General features: G+C 48.5%; 2 protein-coding genes across 3 annotated transcripts; one reads left to right on the top strand and one right to left on the bottom strand.

Annotated features, from left to right (window-relative positions):
• The first annotated feature begins 842 nt into the window (after nucleotides 1–842).
• On the top strand, nucleotides 843–2,076 carry BOLA1 (bolA family member 1). The gene is made up of 2 exons (XM_022564178.3): nucleotides 843–957; nucleotides 1,327–2,076. Exons 1-2 carry the CDS (start codon nucleotides 925–927, stop codon nucleotides 1,741–1,743), a joined length of 450 nt encoding a protein of 149 aa, XP_022419886.2. The 5' UTR covers nucleotides 843–924; the 3' UTR covers nucleotides 1,744–2,076.
• A 285-nt stretch (nucleotides 2,077–2,361) lies between these two features.
• SV2A (synaptic vesicle glycoprotein 2A) lies at nucleotides 2,362–26,328 on the bottom strand. Of its 2 annotated transcripts, XM_022564248.2 has the most exons (13): nucleotides 18,177–26,328; nucleotides 13,595–14,564; nucleotides 12,108–12,288; nucleotides 11,134–11,285; nucleotides 10,888–11,021; nucleotides 10,133–10,222; nucleotides 9,783–9,893; nucleotides 9,506–9,594; nucleotides 8,662–8,826; nucleotides 8,318–8,451; nucleotides 7,249–7,455; nucleotides 6,497–6,656; nucleotides 2,362–6,077 (listed from the first exon to the last, which is right to left on the bottom strand). In XM_022564248.2, the coding sequence occupies exons 2-13, from the start codon at nucleotides 14,214–14,216 to the stop codon at nucleotides 5,894–5,896; spliced, it is 2,229 nt and encodes a 742-aa protein (XP_022419956.1). In that variant the 5' UTR covers nucleotides 14,217–14,564; nucleotides 18,177–26,328; the 3' UTR covers nucleotides 2,362–5,893. The 2 variants fall into 2 exon arrangements, with proteins under 2 accessions (XP_022419956.1, XP_089772436.1); XM_089916310.1 differs by lacking the exon at nucleotides 9,783–9,893.

Genomic DNA, 26,328 nt, shown 5'->3' with positions numbered 1-26,328 from the left:
TGCAGATTTGAAATTTTTCAAAATTAAAAGTTGGGGAAATACATATATGGAGAAATCGATAAAATATTAGGATACAAAATAAAATACTGGTTGAATTGACGAGTTATATATCATCTTGGAAAAATCTCATCCTGTTATATCCCCACTGAAAACCTTCCCTAGCTTCCTACTGTTCCTAGGATAAAAACAAAACTGCCTAACGAGGCCTTCTCCCCACAGGCCTATACATTCACTCAGCTTCCCATCACCATCATCTCTGCCCCGTGGGCTCCAACCATATCTAACTACACCCAAAGGAACCACTCCCCCAAAGTTCTCTCTCCTCCTGGCCTTTGCGCGTGCAGCTACCACACTAGGAGGGGCTGAGAAAGGGATTTTTGTGCCTTGTAAATTAAGTTTTCTCTTCTCCCCCAAGTCTGGACGACATGCCTCCTCAGCATCCTGCTCTTAGTCCCATCACAGCCCTTAGCACACAGCCCTTAGCAACTGTCCACTCACTGGTCCATCTTCTCCAGTGTTCTGTAAACTGCCTGAGGACAGGGCCTGTCTGTCTTACCTCCCCAGCCTCCAGGACTGGTCTGGCACACAATAATTATGTATTCAATAAATGAAATGGACTTCCATTTTCTTGTATGTAAAATAAAGGTGTTGGGCTAGATAATCTACAAGATGTATTGTCAATAAAATGAATCGAATAATCTCAATATCAATTGCACAGAAGTTCCCGTTTTCTTTACAATTCCTCAGGTTCAGAGCCTCCCACGACCTCACGAGTCGGGGGAAGTAGAGACTACAGTTCCCGAGAACCCTCAGGGAACCACGTGGTGCCGGCCCGGTCTATCGCGTAGCGAGGACTCCATTTCCCAGCGTGCCTCAGGACGCGAAGCCTACATTTCGCCCGGAACGTCAGGAGTCCGGCCCTGAATGGGAGCTGCGGTAGCGAAGACTGAGTGCAAGGTAGAAGGGGCCCAGCCTGGGGTTCAGAGGGGACATAGGGACATTGGCTCAACCAAAAGCCCGGAGTTGCACATACCCTACTCTTGCAACCTCCAGCTCATTCTTTGCGAATCCCCTTAGTAAGGAACGTGCCTCGCGCGCGGGCTCTCTTTAATCCACCGCCTCCCTTCAGCGGCTCGCGGCTGGAGGCCAGATTCCCCCACGTCACACAGAGGAAAGAGGCGGTGCCTCGCGTCTCACTGTCGCGTCTAGGCGGACTCCCAGTGTGGACGTTGGCCGGGGGGCGGGGGCTGGGGTGGTTGAGAGACTGGTCTCTCACCAAGAGCGAGGCCCTGACCCTCACTGCCCCCGTTCTTGTCTCTGCCGTAGCTGATGCTGAGTGGGCAGCTGGTCGGAAGCCTGTTCTCCATGGCTGGCCGCGTCTGTGTGTCCCGGGGCAGCGCCAGATCAGGGGCCATCGGTCCCGTCGAGGCCGCCATTCGCACAAAGTTGGAGCAGGCGCTGAACCCCGAGGTCCTGGAGCTGCGTAATGAGAGCGGCGGCCACGCGGTCCCACCAGGCAGTGAAACCCATTTCCGCTTGGCCGTGGTGAGCTCTCGTTTCGAGGGACTGAGCCCCCTGCAACGGCATCGGCTGGTCCACGCGGCGCTGTCACAAGAACTGGCTGGGCCGGTCCACGCCCTGGCCATACAAGCGCGGACCCCCGCCCAGTGGAGGGAGAACCCTCAACTGGACACGAGCCCCCCCTGCCTGGGCGGGAGCAAGAAAACTCGAGGAACTCCCTGAACCCTGAGAGAGAGGGAGGACCGGGATCGAAACGGGTTGGGTGAGAATAAACTACTGGGGCCTTCTTCCCTTCAATACAGTCTGGTATTTGTAAGAGTTGAGGACCTGGGCCCCATTCAACCGGCATATACAGGTTCTCTGGAGACAGCAATTCATTTCACATCAAGGTCAACCTAAGGAAAGCATACAATCACTCACTACTGCTCTTGCCCTGGACTATTAAGGAAAAGCTGCCCAGTTGTTTCGTGTTAAATTGTGACTTAAGGAACCACCAGACCTTATGAGTTGCAAGTAATCCTGTACATTAAAAGAGAAATTACCATATGAGGTAAATTGCTGTGTTGTTAAAGACCTGTTGAACCAGTGCTACAGATGTTCTTGGAAGAAGAAAGATACTTGAAGCCTAGCATAGTCAGGAATGGCTTCATTAAACCAGAAAGGAAAGGAAAGTTGTTGCAGGCAGGGGGAAGAACCCAAGCAAAGGCATAGAAGCTGGACTGGGCAGAGAGTTATTGGACAAGACAGCAGTTACAGACACATTTGAACTTCAGACTTGGGGAATGTTTGGCTTTCTATCAACCTGTCCATTTCCAAAAGGATTTACATTTGTTTGTGAGAAAAAAAACTTAAAAAAAAAAAAACCACTAAAGCAGTGAAAAGATTATAATCTGGGAAGTAAGTATAGAAGGGGGAGAAAACTTTACATAGCCCTTTTTCTTATGAGCCTTCCAAATGTCATAATTCTGAGGGAAGCTCAAGTAATGTCTAGATAAGCAACTTTCTGATGATCTCAATGTGGAGATGGAACTTAGACAGTAAAGAGAAAGCTTGGTTAACATGTATCAACCGTTTCTGGCTAAAGAGTTTAGACTGCATCTGGTTGAGCAGTAGGGAGTCATTGAAGGGTGTTGAGGAAAGGATGCCAAAGAGCATTTTGGGGCAGATTGATCTGGCAGTGATGTGTAAGTGGGTTGGCATAGGAAATAGGAGGCACAGAGATTAACCAATGGTGAAGGCAGAACCCTGACCTAGAAGTCAGCTGTTGAAATGGAAAGGAAGGAGTTGATTTGAGAGCTACCATTTTTAAAAAGTCAGAAAATGGCTTGATTAGAACAGAAATGGACTAGAGTGAGAGGAGCGTCAATGGTAAACCTCAGGCAGTACTTTTCAGATTTCCTCACAGATAAAAATTCCCACCGGAGCTTGTTTAAAATGTGGATTCTAGGTCAACTCTCTTCCAAAAAAAGATTCTGATTCCACAAGTCAGGAATGGAATCTGGAATCTACATTTTTAAAAAACACACAAGGATTTGGAGGAAAGTTGGGTCTATTCTCAAGAAATATTACTCCAAGTTTTTGTTTATTTGTATTCATTTTTGGAGTTTTTAGATTTTTAAAATGTTTTTGTAAATATTATTTTATTATGGCAAAAACTCTTGAGATCTGTCCTCTTAACAATTTTTTTAAGGGTACAATCAATACATTATCACTGACTATAGGTACAATGTCATACAGCAGATCTGTAGAGCTTAATCATCTTGCTTAACTGAAGTTTTATGCCTGTTGATTGGCAACTCCCCATTCCCTTCTCCCCCAGCCCCTAGTAACCAACATTCCACTCTGATTCTATTTGACTATTTTAGATAAAGTGGAATCATGCATATTTGTCTTTCTGTGACTGGCTTATTTCACTTAGCATAATGTCCTCATGGTTTATCATAGCAGAATTTCCTTCGTTTTTAAGGCTGGCAAGTATTCCATTGTTATGTACATACTATATTTTCTTTATCCATGCATTTGTCAATGGACGTTTAGGTTGTTTCCACATCTTAGCCATTGTGATATTCTGCAATGAACATGAGAGTGCTAATACCTCTCCAAGATCCTGATTTCAATTCTTTTGGATAAATACCCAGAAGTGGGATCGCTGGATCATATGGTAGTTCTATTTTTAATTTTTTGAGGAACTTCCATATTTTCCAGAGTGGCTGTATCATTTTGAATTCCCACCAACAATGTACAGGGGTTCCAGTTTCTCCACATCTTTGCCAACACTTTATATAATAGCTATCCTGAGAGGTATGAGTGGTATCTCATTATGGTTTTGATTTGCACTTCCCTGATGATTAGTGACATTGAGCATTTTTTTATATATACCTATTGGTCATTTTATGTCTTATTTGGGAAAATGGCTATTCAAGTCCTTAGCCCATTTTTTTAATTAGGTTATTAGTTTTTTTGCTATTGAGTTGTAGGACATTACCCCAAGTTTTCAAATCTAGGAGACTGAGGGGGTGCTCCATCTGTAGAAGTGGAAAGGTCAGGATAGAGAGGCCAACTCAGGAAGTAAATGTGATGCATCATGTTAGTCTGGCCTTCAGTTTAGAGAGAGAGGAGTTGTTTTTCCATCTCACGTCTTCTTCCCCTCCCAGGACTGTCTCAGAGTTGGACGTAGGTGGAGGCAAAGAAGCAGACATAGATTTTAAGGATTTGTTTCCTTTTTATTTTTCATCAATATTTTCATTTTTTACATCAACAGAGTTGGGTTTAGGGTTCCCCAGGAAAGTAAGGGAGATGGATGGGTCCCTCCAGGGGGTTGCAGGGGAGAGGGCTGCGTCCAGCAAGTGAAGGGTGAGGGAAGAGGGCACACACTCGTACACTGGGCACTGGAGAAGGCAGTCCTTTGAGCACAGACATCAAAGAGTTAAACAGTCACCACCTGGTTCATTGTTACAAAATGGGAGTGACCATAGCGTGGGGGGCACCAGACGCGGCATGAGGAAGGTGAATTTGGATTTTCTTTTTTTATTGTTGTTTTCACTTTTTTCCTTTTAACTTTTTTTTAACATTTACAAACAGCTAAAAACTACGACACATCACAGCTACGGTGGGGGAAAAGGGGCACCAAAGAAAGCAGCCACACAGAGTAGGGTGGGGCAGGGGCAGCTTAACCTACAGGGGCTGTCCTGTGGAAAGGGTGAGATGGGGAGACTGAGGCTTCTGGTCCCTGCATTAGGAGTCCCTGGCTTACTGCCTAACCTCTTCCCACTTTACAGGAGTTGCTGGGAAGGCCCCAGTTCCTGCCCTGCCCCAGCTCCTTGTGCTTTTGATCTGCTGGTTGGACCATATGACTGGTTTCTTTCCCTCCACCGCTCCCCTGCCTGTGAGGGGACAGGTTGGAGGTGGGAGGGCTTCTGTGCTGTGCCTGTCTGTGCTATAGTGGGTAGAGCCTCTCATTCCAGAGGAGGCCTGTGCTTCTTGAGAGGAGGGGAGGAGATGGACCTTGTCAGGTGCCCTCAGCTCTCCCTAGACTGTGGGATTCTTATCCCAGCCTGGCCTAGGGCTCCTCCCACCCAGGCCCGGCACAGAAACAAGATTAGGGGAGGTACTGGGGGAGGCAGGGTTGTGTGTGTGTCCACTGAAGTTACCCTTGGCTTGTATCTGAGGACAGCATAACGACACCCCCACCTCACAGCACGCACACACACACACATAAATATACACAAGCACTCACACACACAGTCCTGCTGAGCTGCCTCAGAACTTAATATATAAATAAATAAGAATCAGAAAGCTAATTTCATAAAATTCAGGCTTCTTACTTGTAGCCCAAATTGAGAAGGAAATGGAGGCTAGGGGGCTGAGGTTTATTGCTACTCCCCCAGCATCCAACAGGAGGCGTGAGAGGGCACTTTACGCGCTTACGACTCTAAGTTCTTTTGGTCCGTGGTCTACACTAGGCCCCTGCCGCCGGCATAGCCACACGCCTGTGCTTTCACCAGGGCCCAGGCAGAGGGAATGAGGGGGAAGGCAGGAAGCCTGTCCTAGAGTCCCAGGCGCTGGGAAGAGCAAGGGCCTCTCACTAACACCGGGGAGAAGTGTGGGGCCAAGCCTTCTCTTGGGCAAAGTCACGGGTGGGAGGAGGTGGGGGACAGGGCTGCACCCCAAACCTGGGATGGAGGAGCCTTCCCTGTAGTCCCTGCCCACGGGGTCACGCACGTGCACACACATACACACGAACACACGGCTAAGACACCAAACGGGAGCGGGGAATGAGGGCTCTTTGTGGCCAGGATGGCAGGGCAGGGAAGGGGAAGAAGGAATTGTTGGTCTCACAGTGTGCCTGCCACCCCCGAAGCCCCAGAGACTCTCACTGCAGCACCTGCCCCCGCGTCTCGGGCAGCTTCAGGGCCAGAGAACTACCAAGGGCAAGAGCAGCTGAGGCAAAGAGGATGGGGGCAGCCTTGGTGATTCCCACAAAGGATGTGAAGATGCTGATCCCCAGCACAGCTGCCAGCTTACACAGAGCATTCAGGAAGCCGAAGGCTGTGGTCCTGCTCAGGGGTCCCCCAGCGCAGCACGCAGGATGCAGGGGCCCGGCCCAGGCGGGAGACAAAGGGAAGAGGCATGGGAGGGTTTGTGGGGGAAGGGTGGGTAGGTGGGAAAGTGAAAGAGAGACGGCAGGCAGTGTCCAAGAGGAAGAGGAAAGATGGAGAGATTAGAGAGGTGAGGGATGCACATCAGGGAATACAGATAAATTGGGAGGCAAGGGGGAAAGGACACCAAAAAATTAAGTTAAGACTTCAAGGAGTGAATATAAAAGCTACCAACTTGTAGAGGAGAAACTCAAGGGGAATATGTACCCTTTTACCCCTAAACATGCCTTTCCCAATCAGCCCCCTTCCTCACCCCTTTTCTGTCCTGTCCTGTGAGCACTAAACCTGCTGCCCTGCCCCTACCACACTCCAACTACCTCTTGTCCGAGGGGTAGAGTTCAACAGTCAACACGTCCAGCGCGTTCCAGGATGCAATGCTGACCCCCCCAAAAAGGCAGAGCAGAGCAATCATGGCTGACTCGCTGTTCCCAAAAGACAGGAAGAAGCAGGAGACACAGGACATCACGCTGGAGCCAGCTAGAGCCGAGGAAGGAGAAAGCAGCATGAGCCTGGCCACAGCCCACACTGTCCTGTCGACCAGCGTTGAGCGCAGCCCAGGATGAGACTCTCTTTTTGCCAAGGTACCCAAAAGAAAGGCTTTCCACTCATCCCCAACCTCCCTTAAAATTGTCTTATTAACAATTCAGTACCAACCATTTCTTCAGTGCAGGCTATGGGCCAAGCAACTTGATGGTTTACACGCATTGCTAATAAGGCAACCTCATGAGACAGGTACTGTCATCACCACCATGTTGCAGATGAGACAGCTGGGCTCATAGAGGTAAAGTGACTTGCCCAAGGTGGAGCTGAGATTCAAAACAGATGACCTCAAAGCCTGTGCCCTGAACTTGCTATTCTGCCTACCTCCTACCCCCAGAAGAGCTTCCCCACCAGACCCCTCCCTGTCCTGCAGCCACCCCCAAGCAGAAGACGTGAGAGACAGAACCTTGTGTCTTAGCTTCTGGCTAAGCTTTCCACAGACTAAGCTGAGAAGCCCAGTGACAGCCTTCCCCTTCCCCCAGCCCCCTAAACAGTTCCGACACACCACCAGCCAGCCTCCCCGCCTTACCAAGCATCCGGAGCCTGCCAATCTTGTCCATGAGCAGGGCAGACACAATGTTCCCAGGAAGCACAGCCAGCGTCCCCAAGAAGCTGACGAAATACACCATGTAGGCGCCTTCACCTGTCCCTGTCACGTCCAGTGGGCAGCCCTCCTTGTTGTGCAGGAATGTGCTGTTCACCAGACGGCTGTTCACGAACTTGTACTCAAACAAGTCTGGGGGCAAAGGCCAAGACAGGCGGACAGGGCAGATGTGAGAGGGAGGCTGCTACTGCTTATGCCCAGGGCTCTGCCTTTGAGGGGTTTAGCTGGGATGGCTCTCAGAATCATTCAGGGCACTCATGGCAAAGCATCAGATAACATCACCATATGAACTAGAACTCTTTACAGCACAAAATGACCATAGTCTACCAAATGAAACAGTGTGGCTGGCTGTTTCCCAGTTTTCTCATTAATAGTGTCTGCTTCTTTCCCATTCATTCTTTTTGTCTGCTCTAGCTGACTATAAGCAGTAGCAGTGCCATGAGTTTAGGATAAATTAATGAGCAAAATATTAAAAATCATTAAAAATCCTATCCATTATTTTTTCCTGCAAGGTGGAAAAACTCACCCAGGACTCCATTTAGAGGTGGGAAACCTCAGTCTAGCTCACAAAACCAGCCTTTCATGTGCATACAGTTTGAGAATCACTATTAAAGAAATGGATTAAGGCATTGACTCCCTTTTCTCCACCAAATATCCCTTTTATTGTTTATCTGTTTCCCAAGGACACTGTTTTGCATGATTTTTGCCCTCTTCAAAAATGCATTAATATCACCACACTGAGCTGTTTCAATTCTAGCCAAAGGCAAAGAAACCTGATGTTTTTGTCAGATGTTCTATTTATCACAGAAAAATGTTCAATTTCCATTAGATTTTTGTAATTATTGGTAGTAGCTAATAGGCCCCCATACCACCTCCAAGGCTCCAGAGAGCTCAGCTTGAGAATAGTGAGTTAGGAAATGAAGAAGGCTCCTTTTCCCTGGCTCAAGATCCACCCAACCCTTTAGTCTGTCAGCCACCAGCCACCCCACCTTACCAGTGTTATAGAACACGGTGTTGATGAACGTGCAGTTGCGGAAGAAAGTGTTGCTGGATGTGACATCCTCAAAATAACACTCCTCAAATAGGGAGTCCTCAAAGGACACTGACTTCAGACGCAGCCCAATAAACCTGTAAGGCCAGGATGATGAGAGCCACTTTCCCCTCATCCTTAAACCCTCCTCCAAGACTCAGTTCCTTAGTGAAGTAACAGGAAGCTGCAGCGCTGAGGAGAACCACGGCTCCTTGCCCCCAAACACCTTGTCTCCAAATCCCCAGACTCACAAAGGAGGCAAAGGGTAGAAGGGGTGGAAGGAGTGAAGTGTAGAGGTCCCCACATACTTGTCATTGAAGTACTGTCCCCCTCGGTGGATCTGATTCTCCAGGGTGAAGTTAAAGGTCACGTGCTCTACACGTTCCCCAGGGAACACTTTGGTGCGAGCTGCATAGCCCACTGCCTGGAGATGGCGGATCATGTCGGGAAACCAGACAGTCAGGCCATAGTAGCTGAAGAGTCAAGGGCAATGGAATCAGACAGGGCTCCAGCATCAGGGCCACGCAGTCCAGGAGGAGGGCGAAATAGAGGAGTCAGCTCATGTTAGGGCCTTGCTCACCTCCCCAGCCTCATCTCTCACCTCATCTCATCTTTCACCAATTGCTGTGGTTCTGGGGGACTTCAGGTTCTTCTAACCCTCCCACCATATTATTTCTTACCTCCCAGGCATTTGCTCTTCCTTCTGTTTAAAACAGTCTCCCCATCCCACCCTCAGCCTATCTAACTCCTATTCATCCTTTAGGACTTAGATCCCCTCCCCAGCCCACCCCAGATCTGGGCTGGAAAGCCTGCTCATGTGTTCCAGAAGCACTTCCCCCACCGTGGCACCCATCACACTGCTTTACAGCTAGTTTTCTCTAGCTCCTGGACCAAAATGTAAACTGCATGAGGACTGGGACCACATCTATTCCATCGCATCAGAGTACCTGGCACAGAACAGAAATTAATACTGTTCAGCCTGTAATATAAGTTTGTTGGATTAATGAGTGAAGTATAGGGTGGAGGATAAGAGGGGCTCTGAAAAGCACCTTCCTCATTATTCATCCCCTTCACTTCCATTTTCTCCACCTCCCTCCCAACCCACAAACCATCACATCCCCCACATACCACCCGTCCCACCCACCTCCTCACCTGAACGACATGGTGAACCACACACCCATCATCATCAGAGTGATGCGGCGATATTCTGGACCAAAACAGGAGAGGAAATTCCCCCAAACCTAGGTGGAACAGGACAAAGCCAGACAGTGGCTGCTAGCCACTAGTTTTAGCACCTAAAGATCCCCATTTTTCTGCCCTACCACCTCCCTTCAGTTCACACATCACCCCCACACCCAGGCTCAAGCTCTGCCTTCCTCTCCATCTCTCCCACTCCCTTCTTTCTCTCCACCATCGCATACCCCATTACCTGCCCTCCCAGGCTCAAGGCCCGGACCCCCCAGCGCTGGTACCAGGTCCCTGTGTCTGACTGAATCTCAATCAACTCATCCTCCTGATGAATTGTCTTAATGTGGGTTACCTAGGGTCAAGAGAAGGAGCGAGCAGTCACACAGTCTGTACTTTCCACCCCTTCCAGGTACCTCAGTTTCTCCCGCAGTAGCAAAATGGGAGGCAGGAGGTGGACATGATACACTGAGGGATCTCGTTGAGGGAGAGTGTGGCCAGAGCTGCCTAGGAACGTGGGTGGGGACTGTGGGAGGTATCCAAAGAGGGGCCAGGTGGGGGCTTGGAGGACTGAGGGGGAAGACTGTGGCTTACTGAGAAGACTCGCTCAGGATGCCCCTTGGCTCGCATGTTGGTGTCATGGACCTGCTTCAGTACCATCCAGGCCTCATCATGTTTCCCGTTCTAGAGCCACAGACACAATCCCCACATCCAGGTTAGCCCCTCCCTGACCCAGGGTTATAGACCCCCTCCCTCAACCTGGCTTATGGAATCACAGGACACAAAAAGGCTCCTACCCCCAACCCCTATGTGCCCCTGTGTAACCTATGGGCACATCCATCATCCACTCTGAAAGAGCCCAAGCGGGAGTACAGCAAGATATCATCAGACTTGGGTAAGAATGGGGGAATCCAGGGTCCTAACCCAGGTCTTAGGGAATCCCCTGGTCCAATGGAAAGAGAAAACTGAAAACAAGGGAAATGATGATGGTGGGCAAGCATGTAGTCAGAGAAGGGGCAGCATCCTAACCCTGCTGGATCAAGATAAAGTTGGAGGGGGAAGGAGTAGGCAGTAGATCCTCTTTTGAACTGTAAAGTCAGGGCCAGGGCCAGGACCTCTGCCTGCAAAACCTTAAGCCACCCATGGTTGAGCAGGTCCCATGGTTTCTCCACCCACAGAACTCCTCTGGAAATACATTCTAAGACAAAGGAAGCAAGATAAAGTCCCCCAGACCTTGGACCCTGTGAGGAAGGAAAGCAGCCACATAGGACCAAACCAAACCCACAGTGGGTGTTTGAATACAGGAGCCCCTGCTGCCCTTCCCCCAGGCCAGCCCCAGCCCCATTCACCTCCAGGAAGAAACGGGGGCTCTCAGGCTGTGTGGTCAGAGCCCCAATGGCAAACACAGAAGGAAAGGCGCAGACGAGGACAAAGACCCTCCAGCTGTGGAACTGGTAAGCAGACCCCATCTGAAAGCTCCACCCTGGCAGGGACAGAGTCACAGCATCAGCAGAGAGGCCAGAGGCTGGAAGGTCCTACCACAGGGAGCATAGGAGAGGAGGGAGTCTGGGGTGCATCTTCTGGGGGCTGCTCACCGTAGTGGGGGATGATGGCCCAAGCCATAGCAGCTGCGTACACTCCACCAATCATCCAAAACATGCAGAGCCAGCTCAAATGCTCCCCACGTTTCTCCTGGGCCAGAAACTCCGAAAAATAGGAGAAGACGATGGGGATGGACCCTCCAATCCTGGAGGGCATTGCAAGAATTCAGCATTGGAAAATGGCCATATTCTTGATCCCCTCCCTGCCCCAGTGCTCTGGATCCCCAAGTCCCTTTCATCTTCCGGACCTTTTAAAGAGACTCTTTCTCACACGTGCCCTATAAGCTCCCTCACCACCAGCCATCAAGCACTCATCCTTGGGAATCTGGGAAACAGGCAGGCAGGTCTCGGGGAATGGGAAGGAACAAACGTTGAATGTTGAAGATGACTACAGAGTTGGAAGGGAGGGAATATAATTACAGAAAAGAGGGGAAATCCCCAAAGGAAAAAGAGCAAAGAGGCATCTGAGGCCACATATATGGGAGCAGGCCAGAAAAGAGCTTGGAGACAATACAGAGAGTACATGCAGGTGGCTGAGGAAGTGTAGGAGTTGGGTGGGTCAGGACTTCAGAGTTCTGGCAGGTGGGGGTATTGACAAGGTATGTTACTGAATGTAGGAAATACTTAGACTCTGGGAAGGGGATAACTCAAGGGTCCACAGGTACCCAGGGGTGAAGCTGAGACCCACTAGGCCTCTTCATGGAGCCAGGCTCAGAATGGAACTAAAGCATAGGGTGGAAGACTCAGCAGTGAACCACACATGGAATGGCATTCTGGACAGGCAGTAGACAGGTCCTGGACAGGGAGAAGCTGGCCTGAAGATGGTGGGAAGAGAAAGGAATTCATTCATTCAACTCACACATATTTGAGGTGCATCTGTTGTGCCTGGCACTGTGCTGGGCCCTAGAGATATAACAGTGACCAAGACCCAGCCCTGCTCTCCAGGGGCTTAGGAAGTGGACACTCACCCGACGCCAGAAAGGAGGCGGCAGAAAAGGAAAGTGCCATAACCCTGGACGAAAGATGAGAAAAAGGCGAAGACGCTGTTGACTGAGAGTGATATGAGCAGACATTGTCTTCGACCCAGCCGATCAGCCAGCCCTCCCCAGAGGAAGGCTCCCACCATCATGCCCAGGTAGACAATGAGGCCTGGAAGGAGGAAAACAGGGGCAGAAGGGGTATGAGCAGACACATTTCAATTCTTCCACTTGCCAAATATTTAAATGAGCTGAAACTGCAGGAGCATGGATGGAGGATCTGAAGGACCTCTAGAAGCTAAGTCTACCCAGAGATGAGAGCAAGTGAGAGAAGATGAATTATGTGAGCAAAAATGGAAGGCCATCTCTGCAGGCCAGGGGTTCAAAGGCAGGGATGCAGGTATGGGAGATCCCTAGAATTCTCCTCTTTCTTTCCCTCATTCCTTCTTGCTCGCTCTTACTTCTCACTCTCTTGCTGTCACGCACACACATGTACACGCACACACATACGTGACACCCCCATCTCTGGCTTGCCTGGAATGAGGAATGGATCTGCCTAGATTCTCAGACCCTCCCAGGGTCCCCTCTATTCTCTCTGCCGTGATGCCCTCAAAGCAGCAGGAAGTGTCTCTTATGTTTCCTGGGAAAGAAGCTCCATTGTTTCAATCTTCCCAGGAAATCCCATGCACAAAATCCATCCTTTACTCTTTCCAGCTCCAATACCTCTGGTCCTAAAACTCTCCTGTTTCTTACTTCCTTCATAAAATCAGAGTTGGAATTGATCTTAAAAGTCATCTACTCCAAACTCTGCATTTTACCCAGGCCCAAGCCAAGCCCCAGGGAGAAGGGAACTGCCCAAGATCTCATGGCAACTTGGCGACAGAGCAAGACCTGATCCCTTCTGAGTGAATCTAGGGGATTTCCTCCCTCTGGGTCTCCATCAGGAAGGGCCGTTAAAGACCGATCGCTGGCCCCTGAACACTCCCAAGGCTAACCAAGAGCAAGTGTGACCAGCTTCTCTGGCTGAAGGCTGAGGATTCTTCCCCCCCCCCCGACCACCCCAAACTGACTCTCCTCATGTAAACCAAGGAATTTGGATACTGACTTCTTGTTCCCCCCAAAAGGGGAATGGATCAGGATAACAAGAGGGAAGGCTCTGAAGAAACATTAAATGGGGGCCCATCCCACCATGGCCACCTCCTGCAGAACTAAGCAGACCACCACCCAACCACTGGCCCAAGCCCCAGCCCAGCTGCCCTCCCTCAGGCCTCTCTCGCATAAGCAACCTCACCATGACCCAACCCCCAGAGGAGGGGGTGGGGGTGGAGAGTTTACAGAGGAACCCTGAACCCTCTGGGGACATCTTGGGAGCAGGGTCCTTGGGAGCCCAGTGGTGAGGACAGGAGCAGTTCTCAGGAACAGGAGTGTTTCCAGAGTTTGGGGCAGGACGGGGCTAGAGTGCTCGTTGAGAATCTTACCCAGCATGCCTTTGTTGGAGTCAGACAGGCACATGTCTTTCTCAGCACTGGGCAGCACGAAGCCCACCACAAAGACCTCGACACCATCAGCCATCAGCGCCAGACCAAGCACGAAATACAGTGTCCACTGGAAGCGGCCATGGCCACACTCCCGTAGGATGGCTTCATACTGCTGGGCCAGTTCTTCCCGTTCTTTCCGCCGCTGTGCCTCTCCCCGGCCCCCAGGGGGGCCCTCCCCATCACCCAAGCCCCCCCTCACTCCAGCCAGGGGTGCCCCATCTGCCATCCGCTCGCCTTTGCCCCCAGACTCTGCACGGGGGATGCCCTGATATTCCCCCTCATAGATCTCATCATCCTCGTCATGGCCCTCAGTGGCATCACTTGATGCGCCACCTTCCTCCTCATCCTGGGCCCCTTCCCCGCGGTAATAGCCGTCAGCAGAGGCAGGGAAGTCATCATCATCGTCCTCCTCCTCAAAGCGGGAGTAGGATCTCCGGGAATATTCATCCTGGACTCTGTCCAAGCCCTTCACCACCTTCTTGGCTGCGTGCTTCTTGACTTCCTTGGCAATGTCTTTGGCCCCACGGATGAAAGCTGCCCGGTCTCTGAAACCCTCTTCCATGATGGGGCTTTGGGAATACTTCACCAGATCTCCTACACTCCTTATTCAGATTTTGCTCAAGGACTTGTGGAGTCAGAAAGACCCCGTCCCCCTGTTACTTAGATGAAGTGTGTTCGAGTATCTTCGGGCACAGAATAGGAGAATATAGGGCTTGGCCAGTGTGTGTTTAGGAGGGGAAAGGAGGGAGAGGAGCTTTGGCCCACACCCACTTCAGTTGGGTGCATTGGGAAGGGAGAAGGGGAGAGGGGGAACAGGAAGGGGAGGGGGAGCCAGGTTGCGGAGGCTAAGCTGGGGAGCCAGGATAACTCAGAAAAGGCTGCTACTTCTCTTCCAGGAGCTTCTGGAGATCTAGAAAAAAATAAGAGGGAGAAAAAGGAGGTTGTGAGGCGTAAGACACTGAAGAAGGCCAACATAGAGCTCCTGCTGACACAGAGCCCCACCTGGGCCATGTGTTACAGAGATGGTCTCCTTGCCTCAAGTCCCACTCGGTAAAAAGGGATGACTACCTGGGCCTACTACGGGCCATTCAGTATAAGCCCCCTTACTTTGACCTTGGAGACTAGATCCATGGGATTTGCTCCAAAGTTACAGTCATCGACCCAGAGCCCTTCTCACGACCCCCTGCCCCACATCAAGATCAGACCTTTTGCTTTACCACCAACCTGCCAAGAACACCAGAGGAAATAGAGAAACCAGAACTCCCTACTCCAGTCTGGTCTGGGTTTCTTACTGGGGGTGGAGCTTGGGGAGAAGGTAGAGAAGGAGCACTGAGTCCTCCAACCTGTTGCCTTCAGCCCACTGATGGCATCTGAAGGTGGGGCTTCCACAGTCCTTCCCTCAGGTTTCATGTTTATAGGCCTCACAGGGAGGGGTCTTCTCCCAACATAGCTCAGTGGGTGAAAGCTCAGCTTCCAGAGTCAGACACACTTGGGTTTGACTTCCTGCTTCAGCACTTACTAGCTAAGTGACCATGGGCATGTCTCTGAACCTCCAAACCTTAGTTACCTCTTATTTAAGCAGGGAAAAGTAAGGATTAAATGACATAATGTGTGTAAGCTCTTTACCATAATACCTGGCACGTAAAAATTGATGAATAAATATTAGTTATTACTCTTCACAGTGATAATAATGTACGGAGATGCCCTCTACTCCTTCACAAGATACCAGAACAAAAGCCCTGTGGGTGCTCTTTAGGGTGAGCAACAGAAAGGGATACTGGCAAGGAGAAAGCTGGTTCAGTGCAAAGCACATGACAGTTACACGACATAAGGTTGAAATCCCAGCTCTGCCATTTACTAACTGATCTTGAGAAGGTCACTTAACATCTCTAAGCCTCAGAGTCCTTATATTTAAATTGGGGATAACAATCTCTATTTCTCCAAGTTGATGTGAGAATTTAATCTCACAACAGACATTCTATTAGTTTCCTTCCTTCCTATTAGATTGAAAAATGTGAAAGAAGCAGCAAGCAGCAAGGGCAAAGCAGGGGAGTCATACTTGGATGCTACTGTATCCTCCCAAAACAGAGTCCCAAGACCCCTCTGTCTGTGTGCAAATGAATTCCAGCAGCTGGACCCACACTGTCTCCCTCCAGACAAACAATGGAAGACTCACAAAAAGGGAGATCCGGAACCTAAGGTCATGGAAAAAAAGGCAGATCAAAATCTAAGAAAGAGGTGATGACTGGCTATTGCCACCTTCCTTCAGGATGTCATAAATAGGCCCCCCTTTCACTGGTGGGGGTGGGAGTGCAAATGACTGATCAAACACATACATTTCCAACATGGGGGTCTAAGGTCTATAGTTGCACCTCATTCCCCCATGGCCTCCCTTCCTAATCCCCCTTAATCCTTTCTGCTCCTCCTCCAGGAGTCAAGGAAAAGGGAGTCCATAAATACCGCATTGCGTAGGAGGCTGATGTAGAAAGAAGGGGGCCTTGGACCTCCCCACCATAAAAGTCACCCTCCAGAGGCAGGCATAGGAGAACCCCCTCTTCCTTCATAGAAGCAGAGGAAGCAGGACTAGATTCTGATCAGAGATCATTCCCCTAAAAACATCCTGCCTCCTTCTGCTCCCACCCAACCAGGGCCCTCATTAAATATCACACACACACACACACACACACACACACACAGACGGTGGCCCTGGCAAAGAGGGTAAGTAATACTATGTAGCTCAGAAAGAAGCACTGGCAAGCAGAGTCCTACCCCTCAGGTCAGATGTGGGCACTGGACCACGATGACCAGAACCAGTGACCCCTACATCACCTTCTTTTCTTTGCAGTTCAGGACCCAACCATCCCCCATGAAAGAAAGGGAACAGTGGAATCCCCTTCGTGCATGCAATTTGCTTGCCTCTCCTCTTTCCCAACTAGAATCTCCCTCCAAACCCTGAAGGAGGCAGATGGACCCACCAGGAGCCATGCCCCTTGTTTGTTAACACTATCCACCCCTGAGAGGTACGGGAAGGGTAGAGAAGGCCCCCAGAGCCTCAGCAGGATATGATGGCTCAACAGCCAGCTCCCCCAGGGCCAACAAGCCCAGGAGGTCAGGATGGACAAAAGGAAGACAAATTCTTTGAGCTGGTGAGGAAGTGGTGTTATTTTTAGCCCCCAAAGCAGCACAGGGTGGCTAAGCCTGTGGGAGAGGAGACAGGACTCAGAGAGGTGGGGGTTAAAGGAGACAAGATTCAGGGTTACAGGGCCCTTTAAGGTTGGCTGACTTCACCTGACCGGAATATGTGCCCAGGAGATTTTCTGCAGAGGATGGAGGGGCGGGGAGACTCTGAGCAAAAGCTTCCTTTCAGGATAACTGAATCAGCCCTGGATAAGTGGAGGAGGGTCCAGAAGCCCCCTCCCCCCATCAAAACCCCTGACTTTGGAAGCCACCTGGATTTCCCAACCCACCCTAGCCCAGGTGACAAGGTCATCAAGAAGCAGTCACTTATCAAAACATCCATGGAGGGGGAGGCTCTGAAGCACCCCTCCCCATTACAGCTGGGTGATTGAGCCTCGGTCCCCACCCCAGGACAGCCAAGCCTGCACCTCCCCTCCCTACATGCTACCCTAGGGTTAGGAAGATGGAGTATCTGAGGGAAGAAGATCAAGGTGTCAGCTGAGAATGCCCAAGACGGAATACGGAAAGGCAGGGGTGCAGGGGGAGAACTCCACGCGCACACGCGCAGAGACTGCCCCTGCCGTCATCTGCGGTGACCGTCCCCATCCCGCTCCGCTCTGGTGTAAGAGACGAGCCCCTAGAACTGACTGAGCCGATTCTCTGAGCGCCTCCCCTCACCCTTGATTCTGCTGCTGGACGAGTGCCTACTCAACACCCCTTCCCCCCACCCCGGAGCAACTGCCTCCATCCCCCGCCATCCGTGCCCCTCAGCCTATTCATCTACCACCTCTACCTACCCAGCGTTTCCGTTCATCATTCCCTTCCCTCCCTCCTTCTCCTGCCCTTCCTCCAACCCCCCCCCGCGCAACTCGAGTCCAGGCGCACAGACTGAGGCAGCATCCATTCTCTGGCCCCAGCCAAGGTCATTTATCACTCATGGGGGGAGGCGGGGGAAGATGAGTTGGGAATTGGAGTTTGAAGGAACCCTGTTCCACCTTACAACCCCCAGCCCGTTAATATCTGAGGAGGGTAGTAGAGACTTGGTTAAGGTAGAGAAAAACACCCCTCCTCCCTATATATATGTAAATATATGAAATATGTATATATATATATATATATACATATATATACACATACACACAATGTTTTTTTTCTCTCCTTCTCTGATCAGCACAGCAACCACAATAAACGTCCATTCAAACCACCACCAATTCCCTCAGCCTTAAAGAGGGACGGTCACCCTTCCCACAAGCAAAGCATCGGAGGATAAAATGGCTGCAAGGCAAGGCGAGGATGCTTCTGCCCGGGGCGGGGTAGAGCCGAGAGACTGAGAGAGGGGTCTTACCTGGGCTGGGTCCCCCGGATAAGGGAGTCCGGGTGAGGGCGGGGGTCCCGGCCGTGGGGCTGGCGGCAGCGGCGACTGCTCCGGGTACCAGGGGAAGCGGCAGCGCAGACCTGCCCCCCAGCAGGCTCCGGCCCCGCCTCCGCCCTCCCCCTCCACCCCCCAGTGCCACTGAGCATCGGGAGAGACCATTGTTGGGGGGGGGGGGCGGTGGAAGAAGAAAAGAGGATGGGGAGGGCCTCGGGGCTCCAAGGAGAAGTGTTGACGGGGCTAGCGGGGCTGTCACAGGGACAGCTGGAGATGACACACAGCCCCTTCTAGTTAAAGACTAAAGGATCTAAGGAAAGTAAAACTGGTATCAGGGAGGCAAGTGGGAAGACAAAAAAGGAGATGGTGAAGGAGGAAGCCCCTTCCTCAGCGGCCCAATCCCAGAATGGCAGGACCGACGAATTTCAGGGGCTCTCTCTTCCTTCAGATCGCCTCCCTTCCCCTTCCTCACGGTTCCTAGCCAAACTCCTTTGCACAACCCTCTCCTAAATCCGGAGTGCTCACACTTAAAGTTTACCTGGCTGTTTTAGAGGAAGCAGGAATAACAAGGTGTGGTTTCTATCCCGAACTGCCAGAGGCAGAAACTCCTGGATCCCTGCCATCTCCTTCCAGAAACAGTCCAGATTATTTATTTCCAATGCAGACCTCCCTGTCCTCCATTCTGCTGGCGACAGCAGAGGTTGGAGAAGCTGAAGCGGTTTAACAGGCCTGACCAAGTGGGCATCTCCCTTTCCATTTATTTGCTCCAATGACTCAAAAAAGAACTCCCTCAGTACTCTTCCCCACTTTCTTACTACACACACACACACACACACACTTCACACTTCTGCTTCCAGGGCAAGAAGGAGTGAATTGGTTTCAATTCTTTCCTTTATCTTTCCTTTGCCCCTGTACCAGTAACCTGGGCTTAGAGATCCAAGTCATACCAGTTGGTGAAATCTTTGCTCCAGAGGTGCAGGAGCAGGGTGCTTTGGGATGTTCATACTGAATATGTCTACCTATTCTAGGTAAGGTCTTGGGTTAGCTACACAGAACACTGACCAGGGGCTCTGACTTGGGTTCTCACTTCCAATAAGCTATGGGCTCTTGGTCCAGTTCTCTGCCTCTCTGAACCTCAGTTTTCTCATCTGGAAAATGAGGGGCTTGGACTAGATGCTGTATCGGATCCCTTTTATATTTAATAGTATGTGATTCTGTTCTCCTAAACATGGAGGTTTCAAAATGCTGGGATATGTTACATGGAGAGGGCTGGCAGGCTGTGTCCCAAGCAACCTGACAGATGGCATTTGTGGTGTTGAATTTACCACTGACAAGGATGTGGGCCTTTGGAGTTTCGCACACTCCAAAGCTACATCTTGGAAATACTGTTTTTTGCCAACAAACTTTATAATTTACTAAAATATAAAACCATAATACATAAACATAATTTACAGTGAGAAATTTAACTGTCCCTCAGACTGAAGGAAAACTCATGTCTGCATGTCCAGCACATTTTCTCCCTTAAACCAAATCAGAATAATAATGTCAACATATAAATGCACAATGACATAACTGAACAGGAGTAGTTGTATCTTTAATGGCATCTGGCCATCCCCAGCAAGGAGTCGTGCCAATGGGTTCAGAAAACTCTTCTTTGGCTACGGTTCTCCACCCCTATCTCTTAAGCTATGGGCAGCCTTGCCAATGCTCCTGGACTACTCTAACTCTGCTGGTTAAGGCACTCTTTCCAGGATGGCTCTTGGAAAGGCTGTGCCCACGTGGGCCTCATGGACTCTCCCTTTACTGGCTAGCATTCACTGCTGACCTCTCTTCAGGTTGACATATTCCTTATTGAAATATGTTAATATTTTCAATTAGGTTATAGCCAAGTCCTGCTGGCAGGGAGCCATCTCTTCTCTTTAAGGTTACTTTGCATACTCTCTACTTATCCATTACTAAAATAGAAATCTTGTACTCTTAGAGAGAAAGGTTGTATATATTTTTCAAGTTCTGAGGAAAGACCATCACTTTTCCCTAGAACCAAGGACCCATGCACCTCACCAGCTACTCCTTCACAGGCCCCTTTTCTGGGTCCATTAACATTAGAGTTCCTCAGGGGCTCAGTCCCGGGCCCGGCTCTGCGTCCACCTACTCTCTCTTCTCCTTGATCACTTCAGGTAGACCCAGGACCTTAATGCTGCCTATATGCTATTAATTCCCACATTTCTATCTCCAGTCCAGACCTTTCCACCAAACTCAGAATCACCATCTGTCAATTCAACATCATCACATGGGTATCTAAAAACCATCTCGAACCTAACAGAACATAAACAAACTTCTGAACGAGTTCCTCATCTTTTTACCAAGGTGTTCAGGCCAAAAACCTTACAGTCATCCTTGTTTCCTTTCTTTCTCTTATCCCTACATCAGCAAGTCTGGTTGGCCCTACCTTCAAAATCTATTCTGTATCTACCACTTCTCCACCACTGCCCTAGTCTAAGCCACCACCATCTCCTTCCTTAGCTACTGCAACAGCCTCCTAACTGGTTTCCCTACTTCCAATCTTGCTTACTTAAAACCCATTATTCTCAGCAGTCAGGGTGATCCTTTAAAAACAAATCAAATCTGATCCAACAAGTACGCTCCCAAGAGAAATGAGTGCGTATGTCCCATAAAAAGACAAGTATTTTTATAGCAGCTTTATCCATAATAGTCAAAAACTTCAAATGTCTATCAGCCAAAGAATGGTTAAACCTGGATAAACAAATTGTGGCAGCCAAAGAATGGTTAAACCTGGATAAACAAACTGTGGTATATTCATATAGGAAATACTATGTAACAAACTTAAAAGACAGAACTATTATACACAACTGCATAAAAAGATCTCACAAAATATTGAACAAAAGAAGCCAGGGCTTCCCTGGTGGCGCAGTGGTTGAGAGTCTGCCTGCCGATGCAGGGGACGCGCGTTCATGCCCCGGTCCGGGAGGATCCCTCGTGCCGCAGAGCAGCTGGGCCCGTGAGCCATGGCCGCTGAGCCTGTGCCTCCGGAGCCTGTGCTCTGCAGCGGGAGAGGCCACAACAGTGAGGGGCCCGCGTACCGCCAAAAAAAAAAAAAAAGCCAGACCAAGAGTACACACTTTATGATTTCATTTATGTAAAGTTCAAGAAAAAGCAAATTAATCTACTGTGAGAGAAAATAGTGGTTACATGGTGGGAATGTGCTACATTTAAACCTAAATGGTGGCTAAAAGGGTGCATACAGATGTAAAAATACACTTAAGATCTGTGTGTCTTTCTGAATGTATTTTATACTGCAAATTTTTAAAAAAAGCTTTAATGAGATATTTCCACTCTCCTTTCCTCAGATCCTCCAATGCTTCCCATTATACTAAAAATTAAATCCAAACTCCTAACCAAGATCCAAAAAGCTGTGCATGTTCTGGCCCCTACCTGCTCCCTCCAACCCTCTTTCCTAGGTCTCTCCCAGGCTTCAACTCTGCTTTACCTTCACTGGTCTCCCTGCTGTGCCTCCAACATGCCCACATCTGAGGACCTGGGCACTGGGAGTCCTCCTGCCACTGCTGAGAACTAGTCTAGACTTGCTCTTACCTCCCCCCACCAGACAGCTCTCCTCCACAAATGGCTTAAATTGGGTGTGGGAAATAAGATTATGGAGCAGAAGGTGATCAATGAGTGTACAGTAATCATAGTTAACATTGTTAGAGCATTTACCTGACTTGGGCACTTTTCTGACCAGTTACATTGATTAACTCACCCCACCTCCTCATTAACCTATGAGATGATCACCATTTACAGATGAAATTGAGGCACTGGTTAAGTAGTAACTTGATATAATCACACAACTCAAAAGTGGCAAAACTAGGATTTGAACCAAGGCAATATAGATGCAGAGCTCTTATTCATTTTAAATGCATCCATTTTAAGTGTATAGTTCCATGTGTTTTAACAAATGTATACACCCATGTAAGCAACCTTTTGATCAAGATAAAGAATATTGCCCCTAAAAGTTCCCTTGTGCCCTTCTGCGGTCAATCTCCCCATCCTTGGCAACCACTAATCTCCTTTCTGTCACCGTAGATTAGAGTTGTCTATTCTAGAGTTTTATATAAGTAGATTCATACAGTATATAGGTCTCTGGCTTCATAGCTCTGGGTTGCAGAGCTTTCCAGGGTTTTTAACCACTGCCTTATACTACTTCCTGCTGTAGCTTCTTTTACCACTTACCTATCAAATTGGCTACTCCTCAGGACTTCCCTGGCAGTCCAGTGGTTAAGACTCTGTGCTTCCACTGCAGGGAGCACGGGTTCGATCCCTGGTCAGGGAACTAAAGATCCCACATGCTGTGTGGCATGCCAAAAAAAGTTTTTTTAAATGGCTACTCCTCAACATCAGCCACCCATCTATATCCTATCACTGCTTTTACGCACACCACTCCAAGCACACGAGATTGTCAGAATGGGGAGTGTAAAGAGGGACAAAACAGGGTCAGTGACAGCCCCTCTAAGATACCATAAAGTTCCAGTGAGAGATGCTAACAAGTGAAGCACCAAAATTCCTATCCTTGAAGAGCTTATAATCCAGTTAAAGAGAGGGGATAGCTTATATATAAAGCCAATAAGTCGCAAAGCAAAACATTCATTCATTCAACAAGGACTTATTCAGTAAATATAAAGTAGTATAATGTGACTAAGCAATTGGCTCTGGAGTTCAGACAGATCTTACTTCATCTACCACTTCTTAGCATGTGACCTTGGTCAAGTAAATTAGTGTCAGTTTCCTGATCTTAAAATTGGCATAACAGCAAAATCTACCTAAGGGGTTGTTTTGAGGATTAATTGAGATAATGCATACAAAACACTTAGTACAGTACCTGGCACATAGTAAGAGTTCAATAAACATTAGCCATTATTTTTACAATTATTGTATATGTTAGGCACCTTTCAACACTCTCGGGAGATACAGATTAATAGAATGAGATTCATTAAAGGTTCTTAAGGGATTCAGTTTAGTGCAGGGATACTTAGACCGGGATCCATGAAGCTTCTGGAATTTTTGCTTCAGGATATTGGATATATATGCATGTATGTATTTTTTCTTGGGTAGGGTCCACAGCTTTTGCCATATTCTCAAAGGACTGTCCCATGACCTACAAAACACTGAGGACCCATCGTCTGGAGCATGCATTCTCAATGGGGGTGGTATCGCCCCCCCACACACAAGAAGTCAAAAATTGGTTCAGGGATGGGAATCTTAGATATTACAATGTTTATGTCCTTCCAAAGGGCCATAGTACATATGCAGAGACACAGAATATTGGTGATATTAAAATTTCATGCATAGGGGGAGGGCAATTAGGAAAAAATGTCAGAGGATGCACAAAAACTAAAAAATAAACAGATGTGCAAACTGAAGTACCTAAGTGCACAAGCAATACTAGCTCTGTTCAGAGAATTGCTGAGTACTAGAGTCTGAAAGAACCAGAGGGTGGAGAGATAAAGGAGAGTTTAGGGAGTCAAACTCAGTGAGTACTGGAGGCACTCAAGAATCACTGAATGAAGAAAAGCTCAGAGATTCTGAGAATGAATGCCTGAGAAAAAAAGTGGCTCCAAAGAGAGAAGTAGGGAATTCAGCAAAGGCACTAATTTATTCTATGGTGTGAATTCATCAACACGATATCAGATAACAGCAGAAAATACCGCATAGGGGGAGTTCCCTGGTGACCTAGTGGTTAGGATTCTGGGCTTCCACTGCCGTGGCCCAGGTTCAATCCCTGGTTGGGGAAGTAAGATCTCAGAAGAGTCCATTCATTTGATAGGTAACCTGAAGACAGAAAGGACAGAGAGACTGAAAAAAGCCTCCCACCACCTGGGGCTGCTTCAGTGCTGTGCCGGGTTCCAAGTGCTCCTGGGACCTCAGCTTATGACCACATACAGCAGAACTCTGAAATTACAAGGTCAGTTTGTCCCATTATGACTCAGAACACCAGCATCGTCATGATGTGAAATATCACATCTAATCTTCCAAGTTTTTTTTTTTGGCTGCACCATGCAGCATGCAGGATCTTAGTTCCCCAACCAGGGATCGAACCCATGCCCCTACAGTGGAAGCGGAGAGTCTTAACCACTGGACCACCAGAGAAGTCCTTCCCCCAAGCTTTTGACATATGGAATCAGACATCCACTAGACGACCCAACCTGCATATCTCACAACACACCTCAAAGTTGGAATATCCAAAACTGAACCTATCGTTTTTATCCTGCCCCCCTAAATTCTTCCTGCTGCATACTCTCATCCTTGATGCCACCCTCCCCTTCATTCACTGTATCCAATCTAATACCAAGTCCTAATTTGCCTTTCAAATATCTCCCCACTGCATCTCTCCCTTTTCTTCCCTACTTGTCACAGCCCTCATTTAGCCCTCATCTCTCACCTGAATTGTTGCCAGATGCATAACTTGTTACCTTGCCCCCAGTCTTCATCTCCCCCATATCTACTTTCTACAGTGCAACCATGGTTCTAAAACACCAATTTGTCATCCCCTTGCTTAAATCCCTACTGTGGCTGCCCATCATGGATAGCAACTTCCCAACCAGTGTGCCTTGACAATGATGCTCAGTTATTAATTCCCTCAGCACTTTGGACTGCTAGGCAGGGCCTGGGATAGCCAGAATTCTTAAGCCAATAGCCTCGAGGCTGAAGAACCCTCGTCTCTTTACCTCAATGTGTTGCTTGAAATGGTTCTGTGCCCTGAGGTGAAAAAGGGCTGAGAAGCACTGATCTTTGGGAGCTCCCTAACCGGCTCTGACCTCATCCCACCTCCAGCACAGAACAGTTATTAGCTTTAGCGAATTATATACCATGCTACTCGTCAATCTCCGCTTCTGCTCACAAACATCCCATCCACCTGGAATGAGCTTCCCTTCACCTTTGTCTGAGAACCTTCTAACCTTCCTTTAAGATTATATTCAAGGATCACTTTTTTTCCAGGAAGTTTTCATGCCAGGACTTTCATGCCAGGTTAGATACCCTTCCTTACGCTCCCCAAAATATTTTGTTTCCTATTTGTCAGTCTACCCCCTCGGTAATGATCAGACAGCAGAACCACCTTGCTCATCTTTGCATCTTCAGCAGCCACCAGCACGGAGCCCTTGTATGTACCATGTTACATGAATGAGAATGATGCAAGAGAACGAGAGAGCTAGGCTCACCTTTTCTTTCCTAGAGTTTAGTTCGTGGTTACATAAGAGCTTCAGAGAAGGGGGTGATATAACAGGATTAAATGTGGCAAAGAACAGAACAGGCCATTGGATTTGGTCTAGTTACTGCTCTAGTTACTGAAAGTCTGAGCACAGATTTAAATATGATGGAAATCAGGTCTGGAAGGACTGAGAATGAGGAAAAAATAGGAAAAAGATACAAATCCCTTACCCAAGATACCTGGTGGTATGAAGAATGAAAGAAAATGACAGCTTACTGAGTTCCTACTGTCCCATTTCAATTGTTTTGCAATCATTTAAGACATTTATATGGTTCCAAAGAAAACCACATTAACATAGTACACTCAGAGAAATCCAGTTTCCTCCATATCCCTTCCCTTCCCCCAGTGGTAACAACTTCCATTAGTTTTTGGTTTATCCTTCCATTTTTAAAATATAGACAAATGTATATATTACGTGTCACCCCTTAGATAAGGAAACACACTATACATTCTGTTCTGCATGTTAGTTTCTTCACTTAACATATCCTGGAGCTCTCTCCAAACAGTATGTAGAGTCTCCCTCATTCCTTTTTTACTGCTGCTCAGTACTCTACTGTATAGATTTACCAGTTTATTCCACCATTCCCTTACTGATAGATACGTGAGTTGTTTCCAATCTACTGGTATTACAAATAGTGCTGCAATGAATAGCTTTGTGTATGTTACTTTATATTTTTGCCATCATATCTCCAGGAACTTTACTTCTGTTCTCACTTAATACTCACAATAACCGATGCCATGGATACTGGGTCTCCATCTTATGTATAAGCTTGACGTAAGGAAACAGCTGCTGTAGTACACAGCAGTCCAGCAACTGCAACAGCACATTACAGAGTAAGCCCTTAA

Source organism: Delphinapterus leucas, chromosome 1 (assembly GCF_059928025.1).
Source record: "Delphinapterus leucas isolate spDelLeu-1000000601 "Yukka" chromosome 1, BTC_Dleu_Yukka2, whole genome shotgun sequence".
NCBI classification, from domain to species: Eukaryota; Metazoa; Chordata; class Mammalia; order Artiodactyla; family Monodontidae; genus Delphinapterus; species Delphinapterus leucas.
This window is presented reverse-complemented; position numbering and strand designations above follow the sequence as displayed.

Excerpts from the sequence above, each read along its gene's own strand:
- SV2A (XM_022564248.2), bottom strand. The coding sequence starts at position 14,216 with ATGGAAGAGGGTTTCAGAGACCGGGCAGCTTTCATCCGTGGGGCCAAA. Across the intron at positions 10,223-10,887 it reads GCCCCCGTTTCTTCCTGGAG|AACGGGAAACATGATGAGGC; the intron begins GTGAATGGGGCT and ends CTGTGGCTCTAG. Across the intron at positions 9,595-9,782 it reads CCTTGAGCCTGGGAGGGCAG|GTTTGGGGGAATTTCCTCTC; the intron begins GTAATGGGGTAT and ends TGTTCCACCTAG.
- BOLA1 (XM_022564178.3), top strand. The coding sequence starts at position 925 with ATGGGAGCTGCGGTAGCGAAGACTGAGTGCAAG. Across the intron at positions 958-1,326 it reads TAGCGAAGACTGAGTGCAAG|CTGATGCTGAGTGGGCAGCT; the intron begins GTAGAAGGGGCC and ends TCTCTGCCGTAG.